The sequence below is a fragment of the Trachemys scripta genome, chromosome 11 (genome assembly GCF_013100865.1).
Source record: "Trachemys scripta elegans isolate TJP31775 chromosome 11, CAS_Tse_1.0, whole genome shotgun sequence".
Taxonomy (NCBI): domain Eukaryota; kingdom Metazoa; phylum Chordata; order Testudines; family Emydidae; genus Trachemys; species Trachemys scripta.
In genome coordinates, this window is record NC_048308.1 from 3,267,607 (window position 1) to 3,281,887 (window position 14,281).

The 14,281-nt window shown below is 46.0% G+C and overlaps 1 protein-coding gene across 1 annotated transcript in view; it reads left to right on the top strand.

Annotated features, from left to right (window-relative positions):
- Positions 1–14,281, top strand: part of MARCHF4 (membrane associated ring-CH-type finger 4) — a 153,074-nt gene that overhangs the window by 110,414 nt on the left and 28,379 nt on the right. Inside the window, exon 2 of the mRNA XM_034786506.1 lies at positions 8,469–8,624. Coding sequence (XP_034642397.1) covers positions 8,469–8,624 — 156 coding nt within the window. The remainder of the gene's footprint in view (positions 1–8,468; positions 8,625–14,281) is intronic.

Below are 14,281 nucleotides of genomic sequence, written 5' to 3' on the forward strand. Positions count from 1 at the left end.
GGTGCTCGTGCTGGCTTGGATAATGATGATCAGCTGCCGTTACATTGCACTCTGAGCTTCATTAATATGTACGTGGTCTGTCACCTTGCCTGTTTCAGCATTTGCTTCTTTCACCAATTGCAACAATGAGCAGCCTTCTGCTTCATGTGTACCTGAGCCTTTTCGGGCCTGTGGTCTGTGCTTTCTAGCAGGAATCAGTCTTTTTCATCGGACTGTACTACCCCACTCTTCTCCCCACCTTCAGTAAACAGCGCTGGTGAAGTATGCCAACCTAGCAGACTGCAAAGCTGAAGTCTTCTGTCCACAGAACAGTTGGTAACAAGCACAAGCATTCCCTGCCAGGGCACCTAACCCTTCCACGGCCAGTGCAACCTCTACTGGCTGTGTCTAGCCTCTCTGGGGGGCAGTCTCCCTCCACTACAGCTGGTGTAGATGGGCCATAAACTTTTTTTTTTTTACCCCCACGTCATGGGGGAGCTTAATTCATTCCAATTTTTTTTTTAATGGCTCCGGGAATGGTCACAAAAGAAGCACATGTTCTATTTTCTGAAGTGACCTCCTCCTGCCTCCGTTGCTGGTTGATGCAATGTTCACACTGCATTTGAGACACTTCATTGAAAGTGTGTGTTTAGGTTTAATGGGCAGAGAGGCAGTTACTGTATGTGCATTAAAGACAGAGTGATTATCAGTACACATTTATTGAGGCTCACCAGCTATGTAACAACATGTTTCTCTTTGCCTTTGTGCTTCAGTGCTCTGTGATTATGTTCTTAATATAGAAATCTTCTGGCATTTGTTTGCCACAATAAAACTTCCCATTACATTGAAATTCAGTGTGAAGCTAAGTGTATTTAGGAGGCTTAGTTGGAGGCCTGAAGTTAAATATTTCCAGTTTACTCTTTCCAAGCCATACAATCATCACCATTGAGGTGGTTGCTTTCTTGCAGATCAAGCATCACCAAATCGGTCTCTAGCTAGATCCTTAACGTGGGTTGGATATTCAGTTTACGTCCATCACTGGTGATCTTATCGTATCACCAAAGCTTCTGGTGCCCATGTGATCGCCAGCTGTGTAGCGGCATTCCTTAGTAAACATGCTCTGTAATTTGTTGGTCTTCCATCCTGATAATGTCTGTACCAACAACCATCCAAAGTCGAGAGTAACTTGAGCCCTCAGATTCACATGCCGGTTCCCGCTGGAGTCAATGGAAGCTGCATGTACTTGATGACAGAATATAGCCCTGAGTGTCTAGTGCAGGGGTAGGCAACCTATGGCATGGGTGCCGAAGGTGGCACGCGAGCTGATTTTCAGTGGCACTCACACTGCCCAAGTCCTGGCCATCGGTCCGGGGGGCTCTGCATTTTAATTTAATTCTAAATGAAGCTTCTTAAACATTTTTAAAACCTTATTTACTTTACATACAACAATAGTTTAGTTATATATTATAGACTTTTAGAAAGAGACCTTCTAAAAACGTTAAAATGTATTACTGGCACGCGAAACCTTAAATTAGAGTGAATAAATGGAGACTCGGCACATCACTTCTGAAAGGTTGCCGACCCCTGGTCTAGTGACTCCTTTATATACCGCTAAATGCCTTTGTCCATCCTGACAGCAGTGCCAATGAGGGATGCTGCTTTTTATGATCTGGGCAGGAAAAACAAATTGCTCAGAAAAATCTTCAGACTTTAAGCTCCCGCACCTGAAAGCCACCAAGCGGCTCCAGTTTGCTGTGAGCAAGCAATGTGCAAGCTGAGCTCACGGGACAATCTAGGGCCAGATTTTAATGGGTGAGGCCCATATTGTAATTACATTTGCACCTGCAAATGTGTGTGTGGGGGGGAGGGGGTTGGTGCCTTCACTGGACAGAACACTGTGAACATAAGTGACCGTTCTGAGCGCAGTCCCCACTTTGCATACACCGGTGCCCACTGGCCTGCACCGATGTGGTCTTTGTACGCACAAACATGGTTGTGTCTAATTTGCTGGAGATCATTTCGGAGGCCATTTTTAGAAGTGTGGCCCTTAGAGCTTCAAAACTGTGTTTTGCCTAACAACGTTGTTGCATCATGCCATGGCCACTTCCAATCATTGTTTTGAAATACCAGCATCACAAGGGAACACAGACATAGCAACCTTATGATGCAGGGACATTCTGACAGGCCCAGATTATTGATTATTTGGAGGGGAGGGATAGCTCGGTGGTTTGAGCATTGGTCTGCTAAATACAGCGTTGTGAGCTCAATCCTTGAGGGGGCTATTTAGGGAACTGGGGTAAAAATCTGTCTAGGGATTGGTCCTGCTTTGAGCAGGGAGTTGGACTAGATGAGTTCCCTTCCAACCCTGATATTCTATGATTTCAAACACCCATCTATGTGCTAGTATCTGAGCAGGAGGTTTCTCACTATAGACACATACAGAGGCTGTGTTGTGCCCCAGGAGCATTTTGTCCCCTGCATTTTCTATGATGATTTACAGTGCTTGGTTACTTGCACCTGAATACCTGGTTATTTGCACTTCTTGATGTGGTATAAATTATTGTCGACTCTCAGAGAATTGAGCCATCTCTGTGTTTGGAACGTTGACTTTACAGAATCACACACCCAGAGCTTAATGTATTTATTTCCTCCGGGGTGCGCTGAAAGTAATGCAGTGACTTTTGCCCTCTCCCTTGCAATCTATTGAAGGGACAAAGGCAAGTGGAGAATAATATTTTTACTTTTTTTCCCCCTTTCTTGTGTTGCTAATTGCCCCTCCAAATTTTTTTTTTTAAATCCTGCTTACATTTTTGCCAGTGACTCCATTTTTTATGCATTTCACTCTGTTTGGACTCCTCCTTTGCATTTGTTTGCAGTTTCACTTTCTGGTGATCCTGCACCAACCATATTGTAACTGCAGGGGAATGTTTAAACAGGAAATAAAATGGCTGACTTAATGGAGATAGGCAGAAGCTATACTGTCCGGCTGACACCCCACCTAGAGTCCAAAGAAGAGACTGCTACAGAGAAACATCACAAATTTCACCTTGAGGTCAGTGCATGCTGGGATAGGACTTTGGGTGTTAATAGTGAGTAATGTATGGATACCCCTGCAGTGTAGACATGATCAGTGAAGCTCATAGGTACAACCTTTGATATGGAGCTTCAGGCCTTCAATTTAAGGAGCTTCAAGTTTGTTTGTTTTTAATATGGACATATACCTATCTCATAGAACGGGAAGGGACCCTGAAAAGTCATTGAGTTCAGTCCCCTGCCTTCATAGCAGGACCAAGTACTGTCCCTGACAGATTTTTGCCTCAGATCCCTAAATGCCCCCTCAAGAATTGAACTCGTAACCCTGGGTTGAGCAGGTCAATGCTCAAACCACTGAGCTATCCTCCCTCCCCACTAGGGCCACAGGGTGCCTGGTCTGTCAAAGGCCCTGCATACATTTGGCACTATCGAATTGGAGATGGGCCAAGGCAGCCATGTTTTATTATTTAACCACTTCTCTTGTGGCAGCACCTAACAACCCTCACCGGGCTCATTTCCCTTGCCCGAGGCGCTGTGCAAATATTTAGCAAAAGAGAGGCCCTGCCTCAAAGAGTTTACAGATCCAAACCTGAGACTGGGGAGGGTTGGCGCCAAGTTCCACACGATCTGAATCGTTAAAGTTCGGCTAAAAGCTTTAGCTTTGGGCCCATTTCGAATGCTAGATTTGATATCATGAAAATAGGGTTTCTCTGTACGTTTTGTAAACCCCTCCCCCTTTAACTGACAATGGCCCTCACATTCCTCAGCTGCTGCCCGAGTGCAGAAGGCTGCTTTCATCTTTCTGGGCTTTGGGAAGGCTGATTTAAATCCTGATTTATTTTTTTCAGAGGTGCCAAGCCTCTGCCGCTCCCATTGACTTAGACTGGGGCAGGGACTGTCTCTTCGTTTTCTGTGTTTGTACAGCATCTGGCACAATGGGGTCCTGGCCCACAAGGGCTCCTCAGAGCTACCACAATCCCAATAATAGATCATTAATAATTGACTTGAACTGGAGCTGTGGGGTGTCTCTTCGCTTCTCGAAATCTCTCCGTGGGGTTTCAGGTAAAGTTTCCAAAACTCAGACGTGTAAAGCAACTGGCCCCTTTTTGACAAATATGGCCTTAGTGATTTGCCGGAGGTCCTACACTGTGGTGGCATAGCTGGAAAGAGAACCCAGAGTCCTGACGCCCAGTTTTAGGCTCCAACAACACTGCCTAATGGTGTTTTAAATCCTCGTCTGTTATTATGCATCATGATGCACAGATTCCCCCTGGTCTTTCCCAATTAAATTCAGGACTGTAGAAAAATTAGGCCTGTCCCATGAAAATTGGGGCAGGTGACAATCCTATGCAAGACCCTTAAAAGCCAGGCTATCTGGCCACTTTTACCACTGCCAGGGAATGGAGATTGTGGTGCCAATCAAGGTCAAGTGTCTGTCTGCATTTGGAGTAGAGCAGGCAGGATTCTCAGCAGGAATGGATTCCTCCCTCCAGGAAGTTACTTTCTGCTGATGCTTCAACAGTGGTAGGAGCAGGAGAGTCATATTGCAGCTATTGATCTGTGATCGTCACCTCTCCTCTTCACAGTACTTTAAACTGAGCCATCTGCTTTGCCTGATGCTGCTTTGGCGGCCTGCGCCTGGCTTGTGTGCACAAGGATATAGACACAGTACATGGAGATATTGTAGCAACACTAGTAAAGATGTGAAAGCAGCACATGTCTCGATGGGTCACCTCGGAGTTGCCTCCATCTCTCTGTTGGCTGAGCCTCAGGACTTGGTGCCAAATTTGCCACTCGTGCAAACAGGCGTAACGCCTCTAAAGTGAACAGAGTTGAGCCCTCGTATCCTTAGCAGCCAATTCAGCTTTCAATCCTTGATACCCCCTCAATGGGGAGTTTAGACCATCATTACCATTGCCAGACCTAGTGGCTAAAAGACAGAATTTCCTTTCACACACAATAGGGTAAAATGGGTCCCCTTACCTTCAGGCCAGGGACCTCTAGTTTGATTACTCCTGGCATAGGTGTGTGTGACTTTGATTGGCAGGTGATTGCGAGAGGTGACTTTTCGAGTGATGGCCCACTCCCCCGGGAAGGGTTTCACGTGCCGAATCTTGCACAAAGCTGTGGGTGCAGCCTTAGGAGAAACAGCAGGCTTAGAACAAGTTCTCTGTGGCTAGAGATCTGGAACACCCAGCCTGTCACTTGGCGTTCCGAAAACCATGCTGCACCTATGTAAGATCTGCTGCAGCTCTTTTTGATCTGCTCTAGCCTTCTTGAAAGCACTGATGTCGATAAGATCCTCAGGTGCCGTAAGCTGACACAGCTTCATTGACTTCAGTGGAGTGATGCAGATTTATATCAGCTGAGGAGCTGGTCCATATGTGCAGAAATAAAAGTAGGAAAATATCCTGGAGCTACATCTACTCATCTCTCCCCTAACAGGGATATGACTCAATCCAGGGACCTGATTCTCCTTTTAATTTGCATCAGGTTTACCTCTGTAATTCCACTGCCTCCAATGGCACCATACCTGATTTATACATGTGTATATATGAGAGGAGAATCAGTCCAAAACCCTCTTGATTCCTTGCAAGCCAGACCAAATCCACACTGAACTTGTGAATGTATTTGAAAATCTGTAGCTATCAGGCACTTGCCCACCAATTTGCCAAAGGAGAAGAGGAATTGTTTAGGGTGATCCACCTGGTGGAATGTAATTCAACAAAGGAAATGAAGGCTACCGTTTCCCGACATTGAAGTGTCTTTGTTGAATAGTCTCATGAGGGAAGCAATGGAAGGTCCATTGCTGGAAGCACTGGAGAGCCTGCTGTGTAGGGAATAATCTTACACTGCCCAAGAGAAACGGACACAATCTAATTTCCATCTCTAACTTCCATGAGCTGTATCTCCTTTTTAGGAGCACTCTTGTGTGTAGCTTTTTGTAAGGGTCTCTGTGCATTAATGACTGTTGATGGGTTGTTCTAGAGCATACTGTGAAGTCTGGGATCAGACTCTTCTCTTTGCTGTATGAAGACTTTATCCCATTAATATGCCTGTGGGTTTTTAGCTTTTTACGAACACCTGGTGTGTACAGAACTGGGCCTAGCTGTATGTAAAAATAGCTGTGCACCAACCCCCAAAACATCATCATTCATACTGCTTTGGAGGAGCTAGGAATGAATCAGGTTTTTGCTGGATTTGCAAAAATAGAGAAATTGGGGGGGCTTCGTACTCAGAATTTTTCACTGAATTCTCATAAGTGACAATAGCTCTCTCTGGATAGATTTACCAGTCTGAGAGGAGTTTTTTCTAGGCTGGTTCACATACATCCTTCACCTCTGGAAAGTGGAGATCAAATTTGAGAAATTTAAATGCATTCTGAGCTCTTAACTTAACCTGGGGGAAGATTATCTCTATTCAGTTCTAGTCTTTATAGGTTCTTATACCACTGTCATCACCATAGTATCTGAGCGCCTTCCAGTTGTTAAGCAATGTTAAATGATGTGACTAATCTGCCTGATGTGGTTCCTTCTCTTTCTCGCTCATCCTCGCCCCAGTGGGAGAATTGTGCATGTTACTGAGTAGTTTTTGTTTTGGTAGGGTTTTGTTTTTTGTTGGAGAAGTCAGGTCCTCAAAGAGTGACTGGACGTTGGAGCAGAATGTGGCAAAGCCACTAACAATCACATGTCTGCCAAGCACAACTCTCATCAAAGCAAAGCCACATGCCCAAACTTCCCACTGAAGTTTGTACAGCTAGTCTGAATTCTTGAAAATGAATGCTACTGCTTTCCCTCCCCTGCCACACCTCCATTTCACAATTTTGCTCTACAATAGGCATGTCTTTATGAAGGAAGTGGCCTATTTCCAAGTGAAAACCGCAATTCTGTAAATTTCTAAATTCTAACCTCCCTTTGCATGATATTCAATTTGTAATGAAAGCCAGTGACAGTCAAAATCCAGCCTGCCTTTGTAGTGTAAACAACCAGGTTGCTGAAATTTCATGGAAAAAGACATTTCTGGGTCACATAATGGAGCCGAATGAAGTGATTAACATTTTGGCATTAGACTTCATAAAAACAAGTATCACTCTTGCCAGCTCTGCTCCCAATCTCCAGGAGGCCTTTGCACCTGATCCTTATGAAACCCGTGGGAGTTTTTTCCATTGAACTTCAATGGGAGTGGATCCTGGCCTTTAAAGTGGGACAAAGACACGACCAGGGATGGAAGACTTGTCTGTGTCCTAGTCTCATATTGCTATCTCAGCCTTTCTGCTGCGTACATACAGTGATAAAAGAGGAGAGGCCAACAAGTCCGTGGGGGATGGAGGTAAATCTGGGTCTTTAATAGGAAGCCTCATGCCTCTTGAGTTGGGGCATGGCTGAGAGATGCAACTCAGCCTTTCCCTGTCTTCCAGGAGACAATCTAACCCTGCCTTTTAAAAAGCCTTTAACCCTCTGAACAAAGCTAAACATCGAGCAGGAGTTCAAAATGTGGCATTTAAACAGTCAGAGGCGGGGGTTGCAATTTAATGGCTTCCCTCTAACGATTGGATGAAGTGAGCCGCTATCGCTAAGCTTATGGATGTAGTGGTGAATTTACCAAGCTATGTGGTGGGTGGGGCTGATCCCTTTCAAATGGTTCAAAATAATACACTTGCTTGGCAACCCCATTTAAGTTGCGTGCCTGAAAAAATCCGATGACCCAAGGAAGTATTCCATGCTTGGGAATTGACCAGTACGTAGATTGTGTGTCAGGCCATAATCTCGGCTTCCATCTTGTTTGTACCAAGTATGGAAGTAGCAGGATCCCCGGGTTGTCTGATGTCTGGGTTTTCAAATGAGCTGTCCTGTTGGACTGCATTGGTAATGGAATTTTGAAACCTTTCCCCTGCAGGCTGTGAGTACAAATGGGAAGTGACCAGAGATGGGCCCATGCCACAAGATTTTTGATTTGGGTTCAAATTTTGAAAATTTGCAATGGGGACTTTGGTTTGGGTCTGTCTCTGGTAAATCATTTACTATCTTCAGTGGTCCATGTGACATAAGCTGATGCTGGTCTCAGTCCAGGGGCCAGTGTCTACTTCACCAGAACCACCGCCATGTCCAGCACTAATTAGACCCCACATTGGCAGTCCCAGCAGATAGACCAAGGACTGACTGGACATCAGAGATTGATCCTCTCTCAGGATTGAGGCTCCTTGGAAGGGCAATATGGATAAGTTTGCGTTGTGTTTAAATTGGCCATCAGTCCCCAGGACAGTCTGTCCAGCACCTTTCAACAGCAGGGAACTTTATTAATAAAATAAAAACCAATCGAAGAACTAATAATGGACTACTTTGGCCAAAACTCCTGAGCCAGGACTCTTCAATTGCAAAGGGGAACCGCAGCCGACTCGCCTTCAGACCTGTTTGGAGGAGGTAACCCTTGCTGACCATCTGTCTGTCTCTTTCCAGGGGGAGTTGTTGAGCCCGTGTCGATGTGATGGATCGGTGAAATGCACGCACCAGCCTTGTCTGATCAAATGGATCAGCGAGAGAGGCTGCTGGAGCTGCGAGCTGTGTTACTACAAGTATCACGTCATTGCCATAAGCACAAAGAACCCTCTGCAGGTAAAGGTACTAGAGACATTTCAAAGTTTTCTTTTCTGTTGTTATCAGTAGGTCTGTGTGGCTCTCCCTGCACTGCATAGAGGGATGTATGGATGGGCTCTTTACAAAGTGGAGGAGGGCTGGTTCAACCCCCCCAAGGAATCTGTTCTTGCTGCCCCCTGGCATCTCCAGAACCCATTCTTCTCGGTCTAACTTCCAAGGGAGAGCAGAACTGGTGCCTAGGATTTAAGAGGGATTTAAATAAAGTACATGGGACTCGTGTGGCCATTACAGGAGTGAATTCTACCCTGGAAGGAGTTCTCCTTGCTCCATGGCTTCTGACACTTGATTTTTACATGCATTGGGCTCAGATTGTCAGCACTTTCATCACAAACCCAGAGCCCCAGGAGTTTAATTTCTTGGCTCAGTTACCTTGGTCCAGACTGAAACTTGAGAGGGTGGACTTGGACAAAACTGTACGGTATTTTTTAAAGCTGTTTTGCATGTGCCTGAATGTTGCAGGTATCTCAGATCAGAGGCTGATGTTAGGGTCCTGTAACAACACAGATAGTAACGCTTTGTGCTGGCATTGTGGTAGTACCTTTCCTCTGAGGAGCTCCAAACACTCCGTAAAGCTCAGAGACACAAGTTAAAGATTTAGACCCGGATCCTCAGCTGGTATAAATTGGTGTAGCTTCTTTGAAGTGAAAGAGACAAGTTTCCATTCCCCAAGCTTCAGAAACACTGCGCTTTTGAAAATCTGGCCTTATTAAACTCTAGGCAGCTGTTGCCACGAACATAAAAAATGACCAGGCGATGGCAAGAAAATAACAGAGCTTAGAGCTGTGTGAAATGATCGCAAAGGAAAGTGGAAATCGTGAAAAATGTGAGGCATCCAAGTGTTTGTTTGGACTTCACAAACATGCTGGAAACATTGAGATTTTTTGCTTATAAATAGGAGCAATTTGAATTAAATACAATATATCATAGGGTTAGAAGGGACCACAAGGATCATCTAGTCTAACCCCCTGTCAAGATGAGGATATACATTCACAACTGAAGGCCCGAAGAACTATATATACAGTGCATACTCACATATACATCCCACTAGCCCTGAAATACATACACATCACTCCATAGCAACATACACGCTTTCATACCCCCATGAGACAGACACACACATTCAAATAGTCACTCACATAGATGCACACAGAAGCCCAAATATTGAGGTCCATACATGATTTCATGCACACAGATGTCTACATACACACGCATGGGCCATACAGTAAAAGAACAAGATCAAACCCTACAGCTGTTGATTTGTGCGTGCTAATTGCTATCTGGAATTTACATGCCTTTGTCCTTAGCTTAAAGCTCTGACTTTCCCAAGCTTCAGTGTTTAGGTACGGTTCTGTAGAAAGCCAGGGAGCTCTGAAGTCCTCTGTTTATCCAGAGAACAGGCATGACACAGACAGTGACAATGTGAGCTCTCACTACCCTGCCAATGTGCATCAATTTTGACTTGGAGGGTCCACTGCTGTGCTCCCCACAGCCCATTTTGTCCTTGGCCTCTCTGCTAAGATGCCAGTTTTGTGGCCTGGACATCGATCCATTAGGCCTGGGCTGAGACCCACCCACTCATTTCACACAGGCCACCAAATGAAATGGCCTTTGACCACTGGGATGGATTTGAACCAGTGACCTGGAGGTGACATAGCCTCGTGGCCCACTACCAACATCCCGAGTCACCGGGGCCCATTTTAAACCCAGGCCTAGCCTTAGGCAACCTGCGGGTATTGTTTTCCTATGGCAAAGACTGTATCAAATCGCTGAGTGTACTTTGCATTTGTGTGCATGTGTATTTCAGCAGATCCTCTGTGTGTGTGTGTATTTCATTGCATACTGTATGTACTCAAGAGTATATGTTGAATTGCACAGTGTACTCCATGTATTTCAATGTGCGTGTGTGTGTGTGTGTGTAGTTGGATGGGAGACCTGCATAGATGGTAGGCGCATGTGGAGAGTTGTGTTAGGGGCAGAGAAGCTACAGCAAGGGAGCAGAGCTCATATTTAATGAACCAGATTCCTTACAACCTCGGAGCTGCTATGATGCTTCCATATCAGACAGCATCTTGTATGCACCGCTTTTAAATGACCCCTCTGGCACTGGCTGCTGGGATTTCCCAGCGTTAAGTGAGAATGCCTTAGAGCTGCAAACCTGCCAAGGCCAGGGGATTAAAGTCAGAGAGAGTGACGCTCAAGTCTCCAATCCAACCTGCCAGGTGGTAGCTGCTTAATCAGTGAGCAACAGAGGCGCTTCCAGGAGCTCAGAGCGGCTGGGTGGCCTGTTACCCTCACATCACTGAACCTGGTAATCCCCAGTGATGGGTAAAGCAACCCTAGGATGAGCAGGTCACTTTAATCCGTTCCCTACTGGGGTCTGTTGCAACATTTATGCAGGGTTATGTTGTGGATGGGATCTTTAGGGTCTACAAGGTCTGAACACACAGGGTATGTGAAACATAGGGCAGCATTGCAGGTGTGTTTTGCACTACATATCTGCCACATTGGGCATCCCCAAAATGGTTAGTTGTGGAGCCTGATTCTGCTCCCATTGACATTGCTGTTTAACTCCTTTGTCTCAGGGGAGTCACTCCTGATTTACATTAACTGTATCTAAGAGCAGAATCAGACTCTTTGTTTTTAGCAAAAATAAAAAAACAGACTCCCAGATCCAAAAGCTTCTGAGTTTTGGGGAAGTTAAAATCCATCCACAGATGTCCCTGGTGCCCCCTCTGCATAATGGGTCGTCTGACCCCATGTTCAGAACACCCAAACATTTGGGGAGTGTTCGAATTAAGATTCTGGTCCTGATTCTCCTCTCACTGGCACTGGTGTCATTCAGAAGTAACAATGCTGGAGTAAATGAATATTTGCTCAATGTCTGCCCTTCATCAGGGGGACTGCGTCCACATCAAATGTATCTGAAACCCGGGAGTCTCCCAACCCCAGACCTAACTCCTGGGCAAAAACCCAACGGCGAGGAGATTGCTGGAAGTGGCAAGGAGAGCCGCAAAGGAGTTACTGCCTCTGTGGCAAACAGCTCGTCATCACATTCACTAAAGAACCAGACAAGAAAAAACACCCACCACAAGCTGCAGAAGGAGGGTTATAGAGGATCTGGGAGAGCAGTAACATGCTTTCTGCATGTCTGACAGGACATCAGCAGTGCTGCAAATGACCAGCTGTGTATCGCCAGGAAAATCTCCAACTATTTGTATTTCTCCCGGAATCTGAAAATGGATCTGTTCAATAGCGAGGCCCTGGATCCTCATAATTATAAAGGAACTTGTCAAATCCTGTAATAAACTAACCTGGCTGAGGCTGGGGTGGGAGAGTTCGGGGCAGGAACTAGAAAATCCTTCTTAGGAAGCAATGTTCTCCGTTAGAGGCGTATAGATTTTCTTTGGCTAATTATATGGCCTGATTCTGCTCTCCCTAACAGATGTTTGTAAATCCAGAGATCACTGGAGTCAAACCGATATGAGAATCAGACTAAGCATAGTGACTCTATGGGTGCTCTGGGGCTGGAGCACCCACAGGAACAAATTTGGGTGCTCAGCACACACCAGCCATCAGCTGTTTGGTGGCTGGGGGGAGTGGCTGGGGGAGAGCAGAGAGCAGTGACCGGATGGCGGGCTGAGGCCTTGGGGGAGGGAGAGGAGGCGGAGTGGGGGTGGGGCCTCAGAGCGCAGCATCCCCTGGGAAAAATAAAAGTCAGCACTTAAGAAACTAAGCATTAATATCGTTTAATTGGTATTGCAGTGGCAGAGATCAGGGCCACATTGTACTTGGGGCTGTACAGACTCGCAACAGGAAAACAGTCTCTGCCCCAAGCACATAACGTGGGGTTATGACATTGTACAAAAGACGATGAATGAGATAAATGAGGGGCAAGGAGGAGAGGGAGCAGGAAGATGATATTGGTTGGGATAGTAGGCAGTAGACTCAGCCTGCCACCTTCCTGGCCAGTTTACATTAAGGTTAATTAAAAATTTCAGCTCTGGATCGGATATTAACATTCAGAGGTATTTTGGATTTGAAGGTTTTGTAATTTCGGTAAAACGACGGCACAAATATTAAGAGGGAAAACTCAATCCGAACTCTGCATTACTGTCTAGGTTAGTTGTCAGCGTAGATTAGTGATGGGATGGGGTTTGAAAGAGGTGGCCTTCGAGGAACGATTTGAAGAAGAGTGTTTTCTCCAATGTGTGGGGCACTTTGGCCATCCATTGTATAATTGTGCCTCAGCATCCTGTGACAAACAGTGAACTGGGAGTTCGCAAGGGTCTTGCAAAGAACTCTTTATTTGATGCTTTCTGTTACAGCAGAGCTCATAGATCTGCTCTTAATGGTACGGGTCCTGGGATCATCTGAAGAGCTTTACTCAACAGGAAGTTATACCTCTGGAGATCCTAGTGGAATGGAAAGAGAGTTATCATCTAGGCACCAAACAGACTACAGACATGGTTTTGTTCTAGTTCTGACTTAATTGTTTTCTCACAATTTCATGCATGAGTTTAGTGCTGGTGAACAGTGCCAACTAGCCAGCCCAGGAGAAGGAAGCGTTCCTGTTAGCCACACAACAGAGAGCAGCAGTACAAGTTTCCCCACTGTGACCTGTAACCCTGAGCTGCAGGGAACATATCACAAGTGAGTTCAGTCTGCACAGCCATCCAGCCATTGGTTTTAGTGTAGGAATGGAGCCCGGCAGTGTTGACTGGAGGAGGAGGAGAATGGCTGGTGATTCTCTAGAAGTCCTCAGCCTGTCCTCATCACCTTGGTATCTGAACACCTTCCAACCATTAAGTGATGTGACTAACCCCTCTCTCTCTTGTGTGGTTGTTTTTTTCTCTCCTCCTCTCTCCTGTGGGAGAACTGCGTGTGCATTGGTGTGGTTTGTTTTGGTAGGGCTGTTATTGTTTGGGACTTTGGGTGGGTTTTTTAAATGCACACACTGCTCTGGGTTAGGAAAGGCAAGGTCAAAGACACGAACCTGGTGCCGAAGATGATGAGGTTTGTGATAGTCTTTAGTTCCTGGGGAGCGCATGCTGCAGCCTGGGACCAGCCCCTAAGCAAGCTCTATCTTCTGCATAGAGGCTCTTTACCCTGATGAGCTGACACTATCCAACTCACTTTGACTAGCACCAGACAGCCAAGAGATGACGGCAAAGTTTGGCTGTTAGCTCTCCGTGCCAGATGCGAACCAGTGACCTCTGGTAGCAAAGGGAGAGATATTCTAGCCTCTGGAGCCATCCAGTCTCTCTCTTGACTGAGTGATCTGGATTTCGGCGTGAGCTTTTTTAACCTCTTGACAACTGACATTTAAAAGACACTCTTTTGCAGGGGGGACAGCTGGCTTAGAGGGCTGGTAATGGAACACAACTTCACTTCTAGGTCATGGGTGCAAATTCAGCCCAGGGCCATCAGGGACCAAAAGCAATTACCATTGACTGGCATGTGTGAAGTGAGGTGGTAGCTCTCAGTGCAATACCCAGTGGGCAGGTGACCCCAGCAGAAGAATCCTCACAGCTGACTCAGCGGCGGAGCCCAGCATTAAATGGGCCAGGAGGACCGCCCGCCCCTCTCCCCTTTGGAGATAGCTAGGGATGGGGTTT